Below are 19,334 nucleotides of genomic sequence, written 5' to 3' on the forward strand. Positions count from 1 at the left end.
GGTCATTTAGCGAATATAGATATACGAATCATACTTTCTCGTGAATAGTTCTGAAGAAGTCCATACAAGTAGAAAATACCACCAAAAGGATTCCACCGCCAGGACCTAATCTTAAGACCTTGGGCACAAAACCTTTGTACAACGCAGCAAAACCTTCTTCTCTAGCAACCGTAAAGACTGAGGGAATTGTCCAAATGTACTTGGTAGAACCAGCCTGAATTCTCGACTTGACAACATCAAAAGGAGTGTTCAACATGGTACCGAAAGTACCACCAATGGCTCCGCTGGTCAAATCTATGAGAGTCTTTTCAGTAGAAGATTTAGGTTTAGGCATCAAAGATCTAACCTGGAAGATCAAGCCGAAATAGCCGGCATTCCATGCAATATGTCTCCACAAGGTAGATTCCAATCCTTTGTACAATCCGAGAACACCATTGTCTTTTACAATGTGCTTAACCACTTCACCCATACCGTTGAACTTGGAAGACTTGTCCTGCAACTTGATCTTGACCAATTCAAAGGGCACAACAACAAACGATTCAGTCGCACCCGCAGTAGCACCAGTTAAAACAGCTAAAGATTGGTTCATAGTAGGAACACCGAAGAGGTTTTTGTAGAACTTGCCCCACTCATCGTTTGCAGCGAACTTGGTCGCTCTCTTAGGAGCTTCCATTAAAATAGGGGCGCTGATGCCTTTGTATAACCTTGAGGCGCCTTCTTCGGCAACAATTTTCTTAATGCATCTTATGGTGCCATTGTAATCGCTGGTAGTGGCCAACTGTTGTCTTGTTTTGACCACATCTAAAGGGTACATCACCAAGATTTCGGAGACACCGGCAATAGCGCCAGACAAGAATTGATATACAAACGGCAAAGGCTTAGGATCAGACATCACGGAACCAACACACGATATTTAGCGGGAGATAATGAGCACAAGAGAAGGAGCAGAAAAAAAAGAGTGCAAGTGTAATCGGAAAATTTACGACTCGAGACAGGATTCTGGGGCAGAGGATGCGAAGTATTGTCTCCACCCACAGAAAAAAACCCGCAGATAGGCGGTAAGAGATTGGTTATTTTCTTCCGTGAGACCAAAATGGAATTGCTATCCTTAACACATCTACAATATCTTCATGCCTATCTATTTAATGGTACATGTCTACTTTTACTGTGATCTACAGTCGTTATCATCTGAAAATGACTAATAACGCGACGGGCCGAAAGCGCTTGCCTGCACAAGTGTGGGGTCCAATCGCAGGCTCATCAATCGGTGTTAACAACAGACATGGTCTAGTATTGACGGAAACGTCAAATATAGATAGGTACAGCTATTTTAAAAGGAGGGGACTGGACAAATTTTGTCGAGTTTTCTTTGAAGAGTGTCATCCACATGTGTGCCCAATGATGCATCTCAGCCATTCAAGTGCTTTCGTTCTCGCATTCAATGGCGTATGTTCCAATGGATCTATAGTCCCTTCGCCCCATATGCTAACCATGTTTTTGTGTATTGATCCATCGCTTATTTTTTTTTTACAGATGCCTCAACTCTCTTGTAAGCCCTGATGTTAATCGAAAAGGCGCGCGTGAACTTTATGACCGGGTAACCATCTCGGGAAGACTATATAGCCATCGCGAATTCTCAAACATTTTTTTCTTTCTTTGTGCGGCGGCCAGATCCATATCCGTGTTGCTTGTCTGTTCACGTAATCCCTACGAGTTGGCGAGTGTCAGGTTCTGGCCAGAATGAAATCCAGTGATGGACAAAGACCATCTAAGCGCCCTTTCATTAATTTGGCTAACGTGTCGCTCGGTTCTGCTGAGTGGCACATGGAAATTTCTGAGGGCTGGGAGGTCGAACATTTGAAACTGTAGCAATTTTAATTCTTCTTATTCTTCATAGCTCAAGCTAGACGACATGTGGTGCACCTTTCTACGAGACATCTCTTCAAATTTTGAGATGATACTGTTCTCTAGTCTGATGAATTTCGTCGAGACACTTAACCTTAGTATTCTCAGAACTATCCTAGTATTGATTCTGTTGCCGATGGCTCCAAGCAGAAGTGATTGTTTTCCATCCATGGTTTACTACATCTTTTCAATCTTTGTCTCTTGCCAAGTCTCTTGTCATGGCCTTGAATCACTATTACTAGTACCTTTATACTTGCTTTCACTTTTGTCTTCACTCTCAGATCCTTGACATCACACAGAAGTAGCTCTGGTAAATATGCAGATGATGTTGCCCGCAATTCCTGCGACAATCGCCAGCCGCTGTGTCTTATTAAACATCGTGTCATCCATCAATAGAAAGACACCTGCGACAATGCCCAAAAATGCTCCTATTAAGAGCCCTATAAGTAAATCTTCCGTGTGATGGGCACCTTCCGATTCCACAGCTGCTCGAAGAGCAGCGTTGGGTGGAAGAGCAACCCCAGTCTCGCCCCCTGCTTGCGGATGAGCGTCATTGAAAGTCCCCTCTAGCCATCTTTCCTCAAGTTGACGTATTGCTTCTTGCCTGTTTTCATCTTCTTCGAGGTCATTTACTCCAGATACTGATGTGTTTTGCAACAAGTCAGGTGAGTAGATCTGGTGAAACTGTCTCCGCATATCATTCACATCTTGAGGGCTTACTCCCTGCAGCAACAAACGGTCAAAACCAACCACAGGAGGAGCTGTGCTGACCTCCTGCAGTTTCAGATCAAGTTCTTTCTCTTTCGCCAACTGTGCGTTGGTAAATTCGTCTCCAACAAGGCAATGAACATAAAACTGAACTATGTCAGTGCTTTCGCCCAGCTCACGAAGCTGACGCAACTTAGGCTCTAAGATATCGTTTTTGAAGTTGGTTGTGTCATTGAGGACCCGTCCATTATAAATCAAGCGGAGCCGCCGCCGTTCTGTACCAGCAACTTGTGTTCGGATAACCATTTTAAGCCACGACGTATTTACAAGCTTATTGATATCATCACGTTTTGGATTGACCAATACTGGAACGGAAAGGTCGTGATACGGTTCGGAGCCTGCTCCTGAGTCCGTAAAACGTACGGTAAGCTGTATCTTCATCGCAATGGTTTAGTAATAGTTAAGTTGATTGTGCGACTATGTGCTTCATACAAGTCGTCTTTTGAAAGACCCGTAAACTGCAAAAGAAGAAAAAAAAGGATAAGCAGTGACATGACCAACAATTCAAAAGCACATGTCGAAGAACAGAGTTGTCACAAATTTAAGGTTTTGGCAGTATTGTGTAGACGCTATTAATCAAAGCACCCCAACTCCTTGTGGAGTGGAAAAAAGATAAGAAACGTTCTGAACGCTGAATAATTCCTTTCTTCTTACGACTGTAGGCTAATAGGCGAATGTAATGTCTCGTTTGCTTTGCCGTTCTATATCGTGTGCTCATGAACTATTCACACAGATTGAAGAATAGGCGCAAATAACAGAATGTTCGTAGTCTTTCAAAAAGATTTAGTTAAGCAACATGAAAACCAAATCATTTTGCCCTAGGCATTGCAAATTGGGAAATATATCTTTGAAAGGTGGCTATCTACACTATTTACAGAAATATGTTGTTCTTCAAAAGAGAGTATTTAAGTAAAAAAGTCAATACAGTAGAGGACAATAAATGTAGTATTTTGTAATATTTTGGATTTACACACAGAATAGAGCACTAACTAGCAAACATTTAGCAGTATGGCTATTGAAATGTTTACCGAAAAGACATGGTCCATGAGGGAAAGGAAATGCCAAGAGCTTCGTTCCTCATGGCCCAATGGTCAAGGCGTCTGGCTACGATTAGTAACCACTTCTGGAACCAGAAGATTCCAGGTTCGACTCCTGGTGGGGAAGCTTCTTTTTTACCGTACTTTTTTTGACTAATCATTATTTTACCGTGGGCTGATGCGCAGGAACGCATAAGCTTGATTTATCATGCAAGTTAAACCGCTTTGACCTTTAATACTTCTTTTTCATCCCAGTGACAAATATGCTTGCGCCACCGATAAACATCAAAAAGTGGATTGAAGAAAACTCACACTTGCTCCAACCTCCAGTGAATAACTTCTGTCTTCATAGAGGAGGATTCACAGTAATGATCGTGGGCGGTCCTAATGAAAGAACAGATTATCACGTTAACCAAACGCCTGAATACTTCCATCAGTTGAAGGGACATATGTGTCTCAAGGTTGTAGATGATGGCGAATTTAAGGACATTATCATCAATGAAGGAGACTCGTTTCTCTTACCGGGAAATGTACCCCACAATCCAGTGAGATTTGCTGACACCATTGGTCTTGTGGTTGAGCAAGATCGCCCCAAAGATGTTAATGACAAGATCAGGTGGTACTGCAGAAATTGTAGAGACAAGTTTCACGAGGTGGAATTCTACTGCTACGACTTGGGAACCCAGGTCAAGGATGCCATTGTGGCTTTTGACCAAGACATGGACGCCCGCACGTGTAAGAAATGTGGAACATTGAATTACTCGAAGCCCCAAAGCGTCTAGGGATTTCGGCACTGCTCTATCGGATAATACTAAAAAACGGCGCATTTGCGAATCTCACTCGAACTTTTTGTTCTTGTAGAATTCTTCACCTTTCTCGAAAGCCCAATCAACAGCGTGCTCGACTGGCTCGTCAAAGAGGTAAGGCAATAGAGGAACAATACCGAGACCAATAGCCACTGGTCCGTAAGTCTTCATGGTTTTGTTGGCACTGTTTTTGAAAAGCACAGAGGAGTACCGCACTGCAGAGTGAATGGTGAAAGCAGGCAACGCCATCGAAGCTATGCTCTGGAAAATACCTCTTTTGACAAACATCACTCTCCAGTCGGTATCAGCCAAACTGTTGGAGGACTCTAACTTGTATGCTTCTGCGGCAAGCTTGTTTGGTGGAGGGTAAGGGTAGTCCCATGGTCTCAAGTGGGGCAAGTAACGTCCCTCCGACTTCATTTTCACTTTCCATGCCGCATACGACGAATCTCCCACAAGATACATCCACGAGACCGCATAACCCATCGTAACAAGGTATGGATGGGCGACCGGGCGGAATGACTCGCCAATATCGGATGTGTAGGCGACATATCTATGAGAAGCTTGGAGAATAGTTCTAATACGGTTGGCATAAGCAGCGTATCTCAAGTTTCCTTCTTCTTGGTTCACCGACGTCTCATCAACGGCACCGGAAAGTTGGTCTGGAGTAGGAATAATTGATTCTTTTGGCATTGCTTTCTTGTTTATTTGCTGCGATTCGGTTGCCTTAATGACAATGCGGCCCGGAACCTTGTGTTGCGGCGAATTGGGGAGGTTCCGGCCTGCACAAAACGCCCCAAGATAAAGAGTCCATTAATTTATGGGGTAGTATTGGTCTAAAAAAATTTTTAAAAGTGAGTTGAAGAGAACCATGTGCCTAATGCTTACAATACCGTGTTACTTTCAAATTTTGCCCGCCTTTTTCGATATTGATTTGGTAAGTTGCTGACGTCGAACGTGTTCCCTGCTCTACATTCTGATGTCCCTTATCTACGGGAAAAAAATATATTATGTCTAGGTTCAAACCACGGGCTTGTTAGTGTGAGCCGTTTTTGTCGCTAATGCAACATGTTCAAAGGACTGGTCAAAATTGGAAGTAGCGTAATGACAAAATTGACACAGCGCATTTGATGGCCCATGGGCACGGACCAACGCAACGAGAAGGGCAAATGAGAGATTGCAATCTACAAGAGAGATGAGAGAAATTGAGTAAGAGCAAGTAGAAGAATGAACGAAGAAGGCCGGATGGAAGATTCCGGTAATTTGGTGGTGATTGGAATGAAGAAAAAACTATCTAAGATACACGTGACGTTCTCAATAATACTGAGAGTGCGCGAACTTATAGTCACACTTGGCAATCGGCATTCAATTGGTCGTGCAAGACACAGGAACCCATTGCAGGACTCTGGTGAAAAATTTCACCGCATCTGCGAAAAAAAAAATTCCTCTTCTCTTCCGACATCAAAATGGCTTTCGACAAATCCGTCAAGACTTCTGCTTACTCCTCCAGATTCCAAACTCCTTTCCGTAGAAGACAGGAGGGTAAGACCGACTACTACCAAAGAAAGAGATTGGTCACCCAACACAAGGCCAAGTACAACTCTCCAAAGTACAGATTGGTTGTCAGATTCACCAACAGAGACATCATTGCCCAAATTGTCTCTTCTACCATCACTGGTGACATTGTCTTGACTGCTGCTTACGCCCATGAGTTGCCAAGATACGGTATCAAGTTCGGTTTGACCAACTGGTCCGCTGCTTACGCTGTTGGTTTGTTGGTTGCCAGAAGAGCTTTGCAAAAGCTCGGTTTGGACGAGACCTACACCGGTGTTGAGGAAGTCGAAGGTGAATACGAATTGACCGAGGCTGTTGAGGATGGCCCAAGACCATTCAAGGTTTTCTTGGACATTGGTTTGCAAAGAACCACCACTGGTGCCAGAATCTTTGGTGTCTTGAAGGGTGCTTCTGACGGTGGTTTGTACGTTCCTCACTCTGCCAAGAGATTCCCAGGTTGGGACATTGAGTCTGAGGAATTGGATGCTGAACTTTTGAGAAAGTACATCTTCGGTGGTCACATTGCTGAGTACATGGAAGAATTGATGGATGACGATGAAGAGAAGTACAGACAAGTCTTCAAGTCCTACATTGACGAGGAGATCGACCCAGAAGATGTTGAGGAGATCTACGCCAACGCTCACGAGAAGATCAGAGAGGACCCATCTTTCAAGCCAACTGAGAAGAAGTTCACCAAGGAGCAATACGCTGCTGAGTCTAAGAAGTACAAGGCCAAGAAGTTGACCAGAGAACAGAGACAAGCCAAGGTTGCCGAGAAGATCGCTGCTTTCAAGGCCGAGAACTAAATGTCCACTCTATAGTGCGCTATAATTTCTATGTTCATATTCTCATTTCTGTAGCACAGTGCGTAGAACATTGATATTCTCGATATTCGAGGTTTCTATTTGCGCTCAACGTTGTGTAACCGAGGTTCCGTAACATGTGCTTGACGATACGTTCGTAGCTTGTAGTGTCCCTTACCTTAATGTTTCGCGACAATCATACGTCGAAGCAAGTGAGCTGAATGGGCATACTGTGTTGCCATAACCACATTCCTCTTTTATTCATGTATTGCAGGCAGAATATTTGTTGCCTGCTATAAACTGTGTATTCAGTAGAGCTGGCTATATAGTCATGAGTCATTATATGTACATGAAGCGAGAGTGATCACTTGTTCGAACGTACTCTTTCTGCCTCATTCAACAACTTATCGTACGCTTCATCAACAACCGGATGAACATCATGATCTGCATTTGAGTCAATTGATCCAATATCGTCCACTTCGCTAGTAGTTTGTTCAAACGCATCTTCGAAAACATCTGCATCTTTGAGAGTATTGGTACCATCAGTTTGAGGTTGGCTTGAATCATCAACTTTGTAAATATTCTCAAGACTAACACGATGAGAGCCTATTTTGCTAATCAATTCAGTAACAGATTCAATACCCTTTGCATCAATAATAGCTTCCCGAAGCTCCGATCCCGAAGGAACAGTTCCAAATACAGGCTTTTCCAGGAGCTTGGACTCATCATCGTTGCGGTGCTCCATGAAATATCCCCATCTATGAAATTCACCTTCTTCCAATTCCTGTTCTTTAGCGTGGACAGATGTTTGTGAGACAGATTTCATCAAGACTGGGCGACCTGTGAGGTTGTCAATAGGGACTGTACTTCCATCCAGTCTGGGTTCCACTACCACAGAGTGAGGCTCAAATGTAGGGTTATAAACAGGTCCTTGATCAAAGCGAGTTGTCTTGGCCATTAAAATAGGGCCTGCGTCGATCAATGCGCTGGAACTTTCGTGAAGCTGGTCATGATCATCCTTCGCCAGAAACGTTCCATCCATGATACCATTATCGGTCAACGAGTTGGTGTGTACAGAAGGCGAAGGACTGACCATTGCAGAGCTCATCATCTTTGCCTTTTGTTCAAACATGTGCACAACCTTCTCAAGAGAGGCGTCCAACAAGCAAAACCGAAGAAGAGTTTCTTTTCCCTCAAATGATAAATTGCCTTGGTTTCTTTTTTGAAACAAATTGTCAATAATTCTGTGAATCTCTTTACGAACAGCATTTGTCCTTTCAATCAAGGCATTAGTAATGATCTTCTGAAGCTTGATGTCAGTCTCCCCCGAATTTTTGTCACTTTCAATCAACATTTTCTCTGCCGCTTCCATGAGCAATGATCCATCAAACATAACATCATCTTGGCTATCTTTATTATTTGTGATATCCGGCCTGATAGTACGATCCATGTTCCTCATGAGATAGAGAGCTAATCTTTGTGAAAGCTCATCCGGAACCAAATCCTGGTCCAAATCAAGTGTGTAAATAGCGGACAGTTTTACTGCCGCATACAAGGAAGCTATCGCAGATCTGGTCAAGTTTCTGTTGCCTAGAAGAGAGACATGGACAAGCCCACTGACTTTCGGGAGAATGTCCGCAATAGCACTGATCGATCGAGGAGCCAATTCATTCAAATCGAAATGGACTCTTTTAAGACAAGCAAATTGAGGTAGGTATTTGTCAAGCTTTGAGATAACACCAGGGAAAAGCTGAGGTAAAGAACTCAAATCCAAAAACTTCAATGTTTTTACATTGGTCAAACCCCTGAGAAGTTCACCCACTTCTAGAACATCGGATAAGTTCGTTGAATTCAAAGAAAAGAAAATCAAATTCACTGGTTTAGTATTGAACACCTCAATGAAAGGACGAAGCTGCCCTTGGCTCAAGTCGTTGAAAGCAACATCAATTCCCACGCATTTCGAGTTGGGACGACTGATCCAATCGGCGATCATTTCACACTTTCTGACATTTATTTCAGTTGCAGCCATACCAAGTCTGCAAGTAGAAATAGTTAAGGCGTTTTCCAATAAGTTTTCGAACGTTTCATCAGAAAGCTTACATCCACCCATGACAAGTTCTTCAATCCCACCTCTGGCAATGAGAGCCCGAATGAACATATCCCAGTTCATTGCAGATCTAAAAGAAGTTTGCTTCGTCAAGTGTCTAACCTTCTGCTGGGAGATATCTAGTTTTTTAACCGTAGTCGTACGGCTTAAAAACTCGCAAAGATACAACCAGCCCTTCTCATCTATCGCCACATTTCTGAATGAAAGTTTTTCCAAGTGCTTATTATTTACTAATGCAGCGAGTAAATGCTTCAACATTTCAGTTGACATGGTGACATTATCAAAGATGACTGTGTTGATAGGTGTGATGGCAATAAAGTCACTGAATGAGAGCACATCAATCAATGTAGGCTTCGGATTCAAAAGTTTAAGAACTTGCAACGGTCTTGTTTTGTTTTTGAGCTGCTTAAGAGTGGCTGGAATAGGTAAAATTTCTCTCAAATGACAGCATCTGGTGTAAACTGTTTCAAGCGGTAATTCTTTGTTTGCATCTTCCTCTTGCAAATCATCATGAAAGTGATGCTCATGTACATGCAATGGTTTGTCGATTTCAATTTGTTCGGCTTCAGCGTGAACATCGTCTTCTTCATCCATGATGGCAGGGTCTGATTTGCTAGAGGTTTTAAACTGAGTGATTTGAGCTGCTAATTTCTTGGCTGACAAGTGAGCCTCCATCGCATGTTTCTCAGCTTCAAGACGGTTTCTCTTCTGGATCTCAATTGCTGTCTGAATCTCTGCATCGGTGTATCTTGTTTCAGGAATAGGCGTTTTCCCTTCCCCAGCTGTAATACCTTGCAGCAATCTTGGAATAGGTGCTTTAATGTCTTCGGCAATCAAAACATTTCCTTTCCGGGGTTTTCTTGATGGAATTTGCTGCTGCGGATCATCGTGAAGTTCATCTAATGCAAAAGAAACACGCCGCAACATTGGTTCTTGAATTTCCAGGAGAGCAAGTTTCTGCCGGCGAGGATTTACGTTGAGTTTTACACTCTGCTGCGGTTGATTAGCCTTCGGCTCTGATACCAGAGGTCTCCGCTTGAAAAAACTGCCTCGTTCCTTCTCGATGGACAGCTTCGGACTTGAAGATACAGAGGAACGTCTCGAAGATTTGGAAATAGAGATACCAATATCAGCTGGAGGACGGCTCACTGCACACAAATCTTGTTCCTTTGAGGAATGATGCAGACTAGGACCAAGTATATTGTGGTTGACCTTTGGAGGTGGAGGTGAGCTGGCATGAGACAGAGTTTGGCTGCTCGAAGATGATGATTTGAACTTCGAAGAAAGCAGACTGAAGAACGATTTGCCTTTTCCCGAATTAGATCTCGATACCAGGCTAGTTTCGCTTCGGTCGGTGGACGAATTGCCCAGAGAAGACGGAAGCAGGCCCATACTGGCCTTTTTCTTCAAACCGCCGTGAACAGCATCTGGCGGCTGGGGCGCCGAAGAAGATCTAGAGCGGCCAAGACGAAACAAATTGGTCTCTGATTTTGTTTCATCTGCATTTTTTGTTGCATTTTTGGGTGTAGTTTGCCCTTGACCAGATGTCAGGATTCCTTCCGTTTGAGTCTTTGACTTCAGTTGTTTTACTTCCGATTGGAAAGACGGCGATTTTGATTCAGAGGTTGCGTGATTGGCCAGTTTTGAAGCAGAGTCTGAGGCTGAACGAGAGATGTTCTCTCGCTGCTTTGATTCATCCACGGTATCCAAAGATGGCTTGGAAGATGATTTTGCCACTTCTGACTTTTCAGTTTTCTTTGTTTCAGACGGCCTGCTATCACCGTCAGGTCCACTTACTGAAGATCTGCGGTCAGAATTAAGCTTCTTTGTAAGTTTCTTGGATTTTCCTCGAAATAGCCAATCCACATCCCCATTAGACACACCGGTGTCGATTTCTGAGGGCTGACTTGACATCAGACAAACACTAGTGGTCGGATAATGGCGGGAAGTTTATGCGGGCAGGTGTCAGCGACCTCAAAAATGAGAATTATGAGCAAAGTAACTAAGAAAACGATGGAATGATGAAAAAAAGCCTCTTCACGTGGAAACTATAGGAGTAAGGAGAAAGCTAGAAGTAAAAGAAGCGCTTTTATGTACGCCTAGATGGAAACTTATCGGAGGTAGGGGAAATCTGTATATTTGGGCACGTGAGCTCGAAGTGGGTTGATGGTGCGGGTATCTGTAAAAAATGGCGTTCCTCAGTTCCCGGAGATTCAGGACCGAGCCATGTTCAAGCTTAGCCGCGCTGTTTCCTAATGTTTTCTTTTATCCTCTTCAACTAGCGTGGATCTCAAGCTGCTGTTGTGCACATAGTCTACGGTAGTAACGAAATGGGCCTTAGGACCACCGTCACGCTAGTGTTTATACGTCATTAGTTTGCGCGATTGAGATCCACAGAGTGACACTTTATGAAGCAAATAAAGAGTGGAGTTATAACCTTAATAATACCTATCGGATGCGGTGGGACTGTGCTGATTTTTATTTTCGTTTTTCCGTCCTTCTTCCGTCGTACATTTCCCTTTGTGTTCTTTTCTGCATGTGGATCTCTGTATTACAAAGTTCTGCGGAAGTGCCGAAGATTCCCTGTAGGAACCTCGCTTATCATTTTTCGGCCTCTTCTATTCACCTTCCGCAATAGTGTAAGCTTTTTTTTTTTTGTTTTCGCACTCCGGGCCGCGTTGATTGGTCTACATCTGTTACTTATGCAATAGGTGAATTATTTTTTGCTCGGTTTAATTCGTTCGTTAGTGTGCACATTCGCCCCGTCCATGACACGAACCTGTCTGCACAGGCAGTAGCTTGCTTTTCCTTTACCTTCACTCATTCTCCTCATTTGCCACCGTAAGCAATTGGTGTTTTGAATAGCCGCCTCTATCGAAAAAATACAATTTCCCACTACCCCTATTTACATCCGTCTTATTTCCGCTTGTGATGGAACCTGGAAGATAAGCCGAAAGGCGTGCGAAAATCTCGGACATGTATTGCCCTTTGCACTAAGTGTCGGACCCGATTCCGGCAGATGACCCACCTGTATATAGTTTGGGATTTCTCCTCTCCAATTTGTAATACAACTCCGCTTATCATAAAAATCAGTTTACTTTTCCTTGTTTTACGTTTTGCCACTCTTATCAACGAGACTGTTATTACTGATTTTCTGTTGATACTATCAAGCAAGTGAATATTGTCCATTGTTCTAGACGCTGAGTTTTCCTTTGTACCTCTTGGCCCCACATAATTTTTTTTCATTACACTTCCACTCAAAGCCGAAATGTTCAGACAACTCGCCAGAGCTTCCGTTGCTGCCAGACCAGCTCTCTCAAAGAACCTCATAAAACCAGCCTCTGTTACAGGCGTTCTCCGTGCGTCCACTGTTCCTGTTCTTGGGCAACACAGAAGTTATCACGAGAAGGTTCTCGACCATTACTCAAACCCAAGAAATGTGGGTTCGTTGAATAAGAATGACGCTGATGTTGGAACTGGACTTGTTGGTGCCCCAGCCTGTGGTGATGTGATGAGATTACAGATCAAAGTCGACGAAGAAACCGGAATTATCCAGGATGTGAAGTTTAAGACCTTTGGTTGTGGATCGGCTATTGCTTCTTCTTCATACGTTACTGAGCTTGTCAAGGGAAAAAGCATCGATGAAGCTTTGAAGATCAAAAACACCGCAATTGCTAAGGAATTGTCCTTGCCACCTGTGAAGTTGCACTGTTCTATGTTGGCAGAGGATGCAATCAAGTCGGCTGTGAAGGACTACAAGTCCAAGAGAGCATCTGCTTTGAAGGAACCTACTTTGGGTCCTGCTACTGCCTGATCTCGACGTGAATGACCAAGTCCGATGTAGCTGATTGTGCTGGCTAGCAAGTTGTTTTACCTTCAACCTGACGCAACTAAAGTGGTGTATATTCTTCAGCCTGCCTTATTTATTTATTCATCAATATATTTGAGATTATAACATATAAGATTGTACACTCAGATACTAGTACCTTCCATTTAGCGAAGGTTCCCACTCTATCGGCACACTATGCATGAGAGAAGCTCACATGTTGACTCCCCCTTTATCGATTAAATCTTCCATACGGTTCACTCACTTTACGCCAATTCTCTGTACTCGTCTCTGCTTCTCGGTTTTTCTTGTACTTCGCTGTTCCTTCATTACACGTAAAATTAGATGAGGTGCAAGTACTTCATGAATTGTTTGCCGATGAATCCTGATTCCAAGTTCCAACGGCTGAACCTTGCCATGGCAACAACACTAAGCGCAGTAAAAGTGCCGATAACTCCGTATGCAATTTTCTTAGCTCGAAGACTGAACTGTCTCCTGTACTTGAACAATCCACTGACAACATGATAGAATGATACTCCCAGAAGTAACAAAAGCATTATGTAGTTTATAGCTTTACCCGCTGTTCCATAATGACTTTGTTTGAGGTAGTGGGTCACATATCGTAAAGTTATGAGTGATGAATCCCCATCGATTAAAATTGGAGCGACTCTCATTTTAAAAAAATGAAACGCTAGAGACAAGAACATTATGTAACCAGAGAAGGTTAAAGGAGTCAAGGAAGGGAAATGGGTTGAGATCCAAGACTTCTTGAATCCCAAGCCTAATAGTGTACCCAATCCGCCCAAACCAATGTCATCTCGCTCCCCATCTTTGATGATGATCTCTTTCTGCTTTTGCAGAAATGTTTTTCTGTACTTCCTTGTGTCTATACATCTCAAGGCTATTCCAGAACCAACATGAAGTCCCACAGTTGTGTAAATCATAGAGTACTCGAAAATGGGTCCTAGGTATACGTTGCGGCACATTTCAAAGAGGTCCTGGCAGGTTTCTGGACTAAGTCCAATGCCTGGAGCAACGATAGTAGATGTGACGTGGAGGCCAAAAAAACCCAAGAAGCCATACGCAGAATACTTCTGGATCAGCCTAAGTTTCTTGATGATACGTTTCCACACATTGTCATCTGGGGTTACATTAAACAGTTCTGACTCTGGAGTACCCTCCTTGGGGATCTCTATTGGCTCAGGCACAACTTGGGCCAACTCCGATACTAGATTGTTCGGGGAAGACATGGTAAATAATGTACGCCAATGAAATAGTGAGTATAGGTCAGGATTATATAGAGGAGATGCGGATAGACTGCGGAGAGAGTAATAAAGGTCAGAAATATAATATCTCCTAATTAGCGCTAGCATTTTAAACAAGTACGAATATCGTAGATTCAATGATTTACATTGGTTGTTCTCTTTGGTCCAAATGCTAACACTTTATTGAGGAGAAGGCGACTGTCAAAAAATAAACTCTAATGATATCAAATAACAAGAAACAAGACAAAGGAATAACTTATGACGGAGGAATATAAATCCTGACTGAATACAACACGGCTAATAGTTATTATAACGTGCGTTCACAAACTGGTTTGTTGTTGAATTTGTCTGTCATTAAGACATAGTTTTTTTTGCCAACTTGAGTGAGTCTCGCACACCTCAAAACAGCTCCTTCGCGCTTGTCACAACGTATGTGAACATCAGTAGCCATGTCCTTTGCCAATTTCTCTCAGACAAGAAATTCAGCACTCAATCTAGAGAAACAAACAGAGAATCTCTTAGCGCAATACTCCAAGTACCAGCTGGCCACGTACAGCGACCTGGTGGTGGAGGAAGATGAGTTGGTTGATCAAATCAAAGACGTGTTGGCGAAAAGAGACTCGATCATAGGCACATTAAACAGATTGAGTGAAAGTGACTTGAACATCTCGACATCAAAGTTGCAGCAGTTACAAAGACACAAGGAAGTATTGATGGACCACAAGCTCTCATTCCAAAAGATCCAGAATAACATCCATGACGAGCGCAATCGCAACAACTTATTGCATCTGATCCAGTCAGACCTTTCGGCGCATAAACAGAGAAACGTGTCTTCAGTAACAGATAATGACAATGACTATATTTTGGATGAAGCCAGACGAGTGGACAATGCTAATTCGTTTGCAGATAGACTATTGCAACAGGCTTTTGAAACTCGGGATGAGCTTTACAACCAACGAGTATTTCTTCAGAACGCCTCAAGCAGAATACAGAATACATTGCAAACCATTCCCGGAGTTAATGTGTTGATATCGCGAATCAACACGAGGAGAAGACGAGACACGCTCATCATGGCATTTGTCATAGCGACGTGCATTATAGGTTTATTCTTTTTTGCTTAGCTGGTCTGTCGGTTTCTGCCATTAGATTCTAGCTTTTTGATCACGGTTAAGGGAGTTCGGAAATACCTAGGTAGTGTCTCTGGAGGAGAACTTTTGGATGCATCCAAGTGCAACTCTCAATCAGATCTACGTGCTTTTGGTTTTCTTTCATCCGTATTAACTACTTTATATTGCACTGTGGATTTTCGAAAAAGGTTGACCTATAACTGATAAGGAGGTTTAATCGTGGCTCATAATCTTCATATTTTATGTGCAGGTCGGAACAGTTCAAATGCAAGTGGTGAAACGGGTAATTTACAAGGGAGAGTAATAAATATACTTGTCAATTTCATTTTCGACTGAGGTATTTTGGGATACTTCTTCCCATATTAGTTTCCTTGTTTTTGCTTCATTTTAGATAGTCAGTATGGTTCAAAGCGCTGATATAGAGGAGCGGATTTTGATACTCAAACTTCGGCGTATTGAACAATTGAATGAGAAATTGAGAGAAAGTCTCAAGAGAGATCGCATCCCTGCTTCGCGTGCTGCTACACTTATAATTGAATTGGCGCAGGAAACTCCTGACCCTCTTGTTCCCTCTTCTTGGCCATTACAATCGGAACTGAATCGTTATAGAGTCCATAATCAGCTCCTGTCTATGCAACAAAAGACTGAATGCTGCACTATAATGTGAATGCTACACTTGACAATTGTACTTGCTATGTTTAGAGTATTAAAACAGAAGTCGTTTATGATTACAATATACACTAAGTTTGTCGTGGGAAATCAACCTCCTCTTTGCTTATCTTCTTTTTCGTCAACTTTGACTTTGCGCAAATGTTCCATACTCTCATTACCCAAGGTGAAATCAGATTTCTTTTCATCTTCTCCACACCCGCAATCGTAGTCTTCCAAAATAGTTGTGCAGTCGTATTCTGGTTTGTTTAACCTTTCATTCACCTTGTTATGGATATGACAACCCCAAACTGCCGCTATCTTCCTGCTTCCTACCTGAGGGGGGTACTTCTTCAACAATTTCTGGAAGTGTCTAGCACAGTCACCACATGGATACACTTGCGAAAACAAGAGAATGAACTGCTTCAATGTAGATTTCTCTTTTTCAGTGGGCTCGTCCGGATATCTTGCCAAAACAGTGTGTAAAAGATGCCAAGCAGAATTTCCTAACTGTGCTTTAAGCGTATCGTTAGCCATTTTGGGCATAAAAGGTGTCTCAGTGAATTCGCCAGTCTCCACTTGTTTCTCATCGGGAATCACAACTTCTTCTTTTTCGATCTTTCTGGGAATTTCCTTTGCCTTTTCTGTGACAAGAGTAACTGGGCCAGCAGCACCTAAAGACTTCTTATCGCCTGAAGCAACATAATATATTGCACTCACGACAAAAAGTAAAAGTAAAATTGGAAAGTATGGTGTTTTTCCGTGCCTCATATCGAAAAAGAAGACGTGGCTTACAGTTTTCTTTTTTCGATAGTCAGGTTAGCTGAATGGGGTATACAAACGGCTAGCGCATAGCGTCACGTGCATGAAAATGTCCATTGAAACACCTTTATCTCCTGATTTATACGGATCTGCTTCAGCTGATAGATTACAGAGTATAAATCACTTCATTGTATTTTGTTTGTATTTTATCGGAGCACGTCTCTCTACTCTAAAAATTATAGAACGGTAGCTGGATCACTCAGCGCTCAGCTGGATCTCTTGACTGTAGCAGCCTCCAAAACACCAGGCAATGGCTCGCTATCTACGCTGAAGAGAAGTTTGGTTCCAACAGCCAAAGTGACCAATAATGCGACAGAAGTCCATAATAAGAGGTGAGCAGAAGAAGAAATATCTTTCTTGCTGCAGTCGTAGCCGGCCCACTTGGTAGTTTTAGATGCTTTCTTGTCAACACTTGGGACACAAACACATTGCCAGCAGTCAGATGCGACTTCAGCACAAGAACCATGATTGTTGCACCCTTTTGTGGAGCTGTCACATTCATCCTTGTCGCTGAAGCATGACTCTGCCGCAATGGCACCTCTCTTGGCGAACGCACTAGCTTGAATGTCTGACCTCTTACCAGCCAACTTTCCATGGCATCCCGATTTTTTAGCACCGAGGGCAACTACTGTAGTGTCGATTTTGTCGGAAGCACCGCTCAATTGAGAGAATAATGCGTCAAGAGCTGAATCTCTTTGAGACTTCGAGCCAGCTGTTTTCCTTAAGTCCAAAGTCACAATGAGCAACAGGTTCTCCTTAGAAGCTTCAACAATACTCAATAACTGAACAATGCTGTTGGAAAATGCGTCGAGTATCTTTTCTGTTGATTGTTTCACATTACCAACAATGTCTTGAACTTTTTGAGGAACATTTCCAATGTCGAATCCATGGGCCAATTTTGCCAGGAATTTCTCATACGCATCATCAAACGCAACCTTTTCGTGAGAGAGAGCACCGTTTGGAGAGATGTAGGAGACACCAGCGCCTAGGTCGTTAGGTTTGGCATTGTCACTATCGGAAGCGGCCTGTTGTGGGATGTCCTTTAAAAGAGCACGCATGAGCTTGTGGGACTCTTTGCTTCGGTTCTTAATGCCGATTTCGAACAAAGGGTCCGTACCAAAAAGCTTTGCTGGTTCTTCCACACCCTTAACAATGACAAGCAACTTCGATCTTTCTGTTCTTTCATCGTCACTACCGACCGACTCAAGAAACTTGATTGCATCATCATTGTCGCCGATAGAATAGTAATCGCTTACTCCAGCTTTGTCGGCAAAGTACAAGACAGAATCTTCCACCGACACCAATGTGGATTCTTGTGATTGCTTGTTAAGAGGAAAGTTATAAACAGCCGCATTTTGCGCACATACGGCAGCTCCAAAAAGGAAAGCGGAGCCAAAATGATGGATCTTCATGGTTTTGGAAAACGAACCTCTGAGTTGATGACTGAGTAGATAGGACAAACCAATTTTTATTATCTCCTTCGGACGTTCCAATATGCAGGATGTAATATCTGCCTGTTCTTTCGAAACTGATCAAGACCATGTTCGATATCACAAATTTCTTAGGTCTTCATTATTCAGAGCATCTATTCTCTAACTAATATACTAATGTAGTTCAAAACAGTTCTCCGACAGACGATTGTGTAGCTACTTGCCTTACCTGTACTTTTTTCGCAACAAGGACTATGGGATGTGTTGACTAAAAAAGGTAAGGTCGAGGAATTGTATAGGAAATAGTATTATTGGCTTATTCAAGGTGGAACTTGATCGGAAATGGTTGCGCTGCTGTACGGTATTAAATATGCTGAACTAGAACTTTTGTGACTTCAATTTTAACAGAGAAGTGATGCGGTGGCTCAATGGCAGAGCTTTTGATTCCAAATCAAAGGGTTGCAGGTTCGATTCCTGTCCGTGTCAGTTTTTTTTGGCACGCCCAACTGTTTTACCAAGAAAACTGGTCCGTAACGATTGTTAATATTCCACTAAGATTTTTGTCACGGAGAAAATACGTGAAGAAGATGCGTTATTGCGCGCTCATCCAACAATATGTTTCGAATACATGGTGCCTTGTTGCCAAAAGCGTTCAGATAGGGGTGAAAGACTAATTTCGAATTAATAATATCTTCATTAAATTCAGTCAAAAGAATTATCATCATTAAGCTTAGGCAAACTCGTTACATGGGCCAAAAGGTCACTCTTGAGCTGTGTAACGGGCTAGTGAGAAAACAAACGAGAATAATTTTTTTCTTCTCTAAGCTAATAACATTCTGCGCACTCGCGGGTAACCCAATCCTGCATTGGCTCTTGGGTCTTTGGGTCAATGCTATAGCAAGAGCAAAGGTCAAAACAAAAGGAACATTGTGTGCCTACCTGTTAGACCCTTCAGCATATGTCTGTACTTAATTTCGTCCTTCTTTGCTTTAAAGGATGTTGAGAATTGTGGCCAACCATACTGTGGCGTCATGTAGCACTTGTTCATCATGTTGCATCTTCACACTTATTCACACTTCTCTATTTGTTTTTTCTTCTACTTTTCAAAATGGGGTATCACTGAGTCGTATATAAGTTTGTTGCTCTCTTGTTGGGTCCTACTTTGGGTAAGGAAAGAGCGTGCAAAGTTGATATTGGTCATTGCTTTATCGTAGGAGGGAGTAAAGTATCTGCAGG

General features: G+C 42.7%; 13 protein-coding genes and 2 non-coding genes across 15 annotated transcripts; 8 read left to right on the plus strand and 7 right to left on the minus strand. All coding sequences in view use genetic code 12, as the record gives it.

Annotated features, from left to right (window-relative positions):
* Nucleotides 1-28: 28 nt before the first annotated feature.
* Nucleotides 29-892, minus strand: ODC2 (mitochondrial 2-oxodicarboxylate carrier; the record flags this gene model as incomplete). Its single annotated transcript, XM_002616961.1, has 1 exon — nucleotides 29-892. One exon carries the CDS (start codon nucleotides 890-892, stop codon nucleotides 29-31), a length of 864 nt encoding a protein of 287 aa, XP_002617007.1.
* Nucleotides 893-1,152: 260 nt separating this feature from the next.
* Nucleotides 1,153-1,560, plus strand: FOB63_005345 (uncharacterized protein; the record flags this gene model as incomplete). Its single annotated transcript, XM_066102478.1, has 1 exon — nucleotides 1,153-1,560. One exon carries the CDS (start codon nucleotides 1,153-1,155, stop codon nucleotides 1,558-1,560), a length of 408 nt encoding a protein of 135 aa, XP_065958241.1.
* A 636-nt stretch (nucleotides 1,561-2,196) lies between these two features.
* FOB63_005346 (uncharacterized protein) lies at nucleotides 2,197-3,054 on the minus strand (the record flags this gene model as incomplete). The annotated part of the gene is made up of 1 exon (XM_002616960.1): nucleotides 2,197-3,054. The coding sequence occupies one exon, from the start codon at nucleotides 3,052-3,054 to the stop codon at nucleotides 2,197-2,199; it is 858 nt and encodes a 285-aa protein (XP_002617006.1).
* A 692-nt stretch (nucleotides 3,055-3,746) lies between these two features.
* FOB63_005681 lies at nucleotides 3,747-3,837 on the plus strand. The gene has a single exon. It is a non-coding gene; the product is annotated as a tRNA-Arg (tRNA).
* Nucleotides 3,838-3,973: 136 nt separating this feature from the next.
* BNA1 (3-hydroxyanthranilate 3,4-dioxygenase) lies at nucleotides 3,974-4,492 on the plus strand (the record flags this gene model as incomplete). The annotated part of the gene is made up of 1 exon (XM_002616959.1): nucleotides 3,974-4,492. The coding sequence occupies one exon, from the start codon at nucleotides 3,974-3,976 to the stop codon at nucleotides 4,490-4,492; it is 519 nt and encodes a 172-aa protein (XP_002617005.1).
* Nucleotides 4,493-4,546: 54 nt separating this feature from the next.
* Nucleotides 4,547-5,209, minus strand: FOB63_005348 (uncharacterized protein; the record flags this gene model as incomplete). Its single annotated transcript, XM_002616958.1, has 1 exon — nucleotides 4,547-5,209. The coding sequence occupies one exon, from the start codon at nucleotides 5,207-5,209 to the stop codon at nucleotides 4,547-4,549; it is 663 nt and encodes a 220-aa protein (XP_002617004.1).
* Nucleotides 5,210-5,982: 773 nt separating this feature from the next.
* On the plus strand, nucleotides 5,983-6,876 carry RPL5 (60S ribosomal protein uL18; the record flags this gene model as incomplete). Its single annotated transcript, XM_002616957.1, has 1 exon — nucleotides 5,983-6,876. One exon carries the CDS (start codon nucleotides 5,983-5,985, stop codon nucleotides 6,874-6,876), a length of 894 nt encoding a protein of 297 aa, XP_002617003.1.
* Nucleotides 6,877-7,237: 361 nt separating this feature from the next.
* Nucleotides 7,238-10,894, minus strand: LPI9 (protein phosphatase regulator; the record flags this gene model as incomplete). The annotated part of the gene is made up of 1 exon (XM_002616956.1): nucleotides 7,238-10,894. One exon carries the CDS (start codon nucleotides 10,892-10,894, stop codon nucleotides 7,238-7,240), a length of 3,657 nt encoding a protein of 1,218 aa, XP_002617002.1.
* A 1,354-nt stretch (nucleotides 10,895-12,248) lies between these two features.
* On the plus strand, nucleotides 12,249-12,794 carry ISU1 (iron-binding protein; the record flags this gene model as incomplete). Its single annotated transcript, XM_002616955.1, has 1 exon — nucleotides 12,249-12,794. One exon carries the CDS (start codon nucleotides 12,249-12,251, stop codon nucleotides 12,792-12,794), a length of 546 nt encoding a protein of 181 aa, XP_002617001.1.
* Nucleotides 12,795-13,147: 353 nt separating this feature from the next.
* FOB63_005352 (uncharacterized protein) lies at nucleotides 13,148-14,179 on the minus strand (the record flags this gene model as incomplete). Its single annotated transcript, XM_002616954.1, has 1 exon — nucleotides 13,148-14,179. One exon carries the CDS (start codon nucleotides 14,177-14,179, stop codon nucleotides 13,148-13,150), a length of 1,032 nt encoding a protein of 343 aa, XP_002617000.1.
* A 341-nt stretch (nucleotides 14,180-14,520) lies between these two features.
* Nucleotides 14,521-15,192, plus strand: FOB63_005353 (uncharacterized protein; the record flags this gene model as incomplete). The annotated part of the gene is made up of 1 exon (XM_002616953.1): nucleotides 14,521-15,192. The coding sequence occupies one exon, from the start codon at nucleotides 14,521-14,523 to the stop codon at nucleotides 15,190-15,192; it is 672 nt and encodes a 223-aa protein (XP_002616999.1).
* A 406-nt stretch (nucleotides 15,193-15,598) lies between these two features.
* On the plus strand, nucleotides 15,599-15,865 carry STE18 (Ste18p; the record flags this gene model as incomplete). Its single annotated transcript, XM_002616952.1, has 1 exon — nucleotides 15,599-15,865. One exon carries the CDS (start codon nucleotides 15,599-15,601, stop codon nucleotides 15,863-15,865), a length of 267 nt encoding a protein of 88 aa, XP_002616998.1.
* A 92-nt stretch (nucleotides 15,866-15,957) lies between these two features.
* On the minus strand, nucleotides 15,958-16,617 carry FOB63_005355 (flavin-linked sulfhydryl oxidase; the record flags this gene model as incomplete). Its single annotated transcript, XM_002616951.1, has 1 exon — nucleotides 15,958-16,617. One exon carries the CDS (start codon nucleotides 16,615-16,617, stop codon nucleotides 15,958-15,960), a length of 660 nt encoding a protein of 219 aa, XP_002616997.1.
* A 257-nt stretch (nucleotides 16,618-16,874) lies between these two features.
* On the minus strand, nucleotides 16,875-18,080 carry FOB63_005356 (uncharacterized protein; the record flags this gene model as incomplete). The annotated part of the gene is made up of 1 exon (XM_002616950.1): nucleotides 16,875-18,080. The coding sequence occupies one exon, from the start codon at nucleotides 18,078-18,080 to the stop codon at nucleotides 16,875-16,877; it is 1,206 nt and encodes a 401-aa protein (XP_002616996.1).
* A 432-nt stretch (nucleotides 18,081-18,512) lies between these two features.
* On the plus strand, nucleotides 18,513-18,584 carry FOB63_005682. Its single transcript has one exon. It is a non-coding gene; the product is annotated as a tRNA-Trp (tRNA).
* Nucleotides 18,585-19,334: the final 750 nt, after the last annotated feature.

This window comes from Clavispora lusitaniae (genome assembly GCF_014636115.1).
Source record: "Clavispora lusitaniae strain FDAARGOS_655 chromosome Unknown tig00002663_pilon, whole genome shotgun sequence".
Lineage (NCBI taxonomy): Eukaryota > Fungi > Ascomycota > Pichiomycetes > Serinales > Metschnikowiaceae > Clavispora > Clavispora lusitaniae.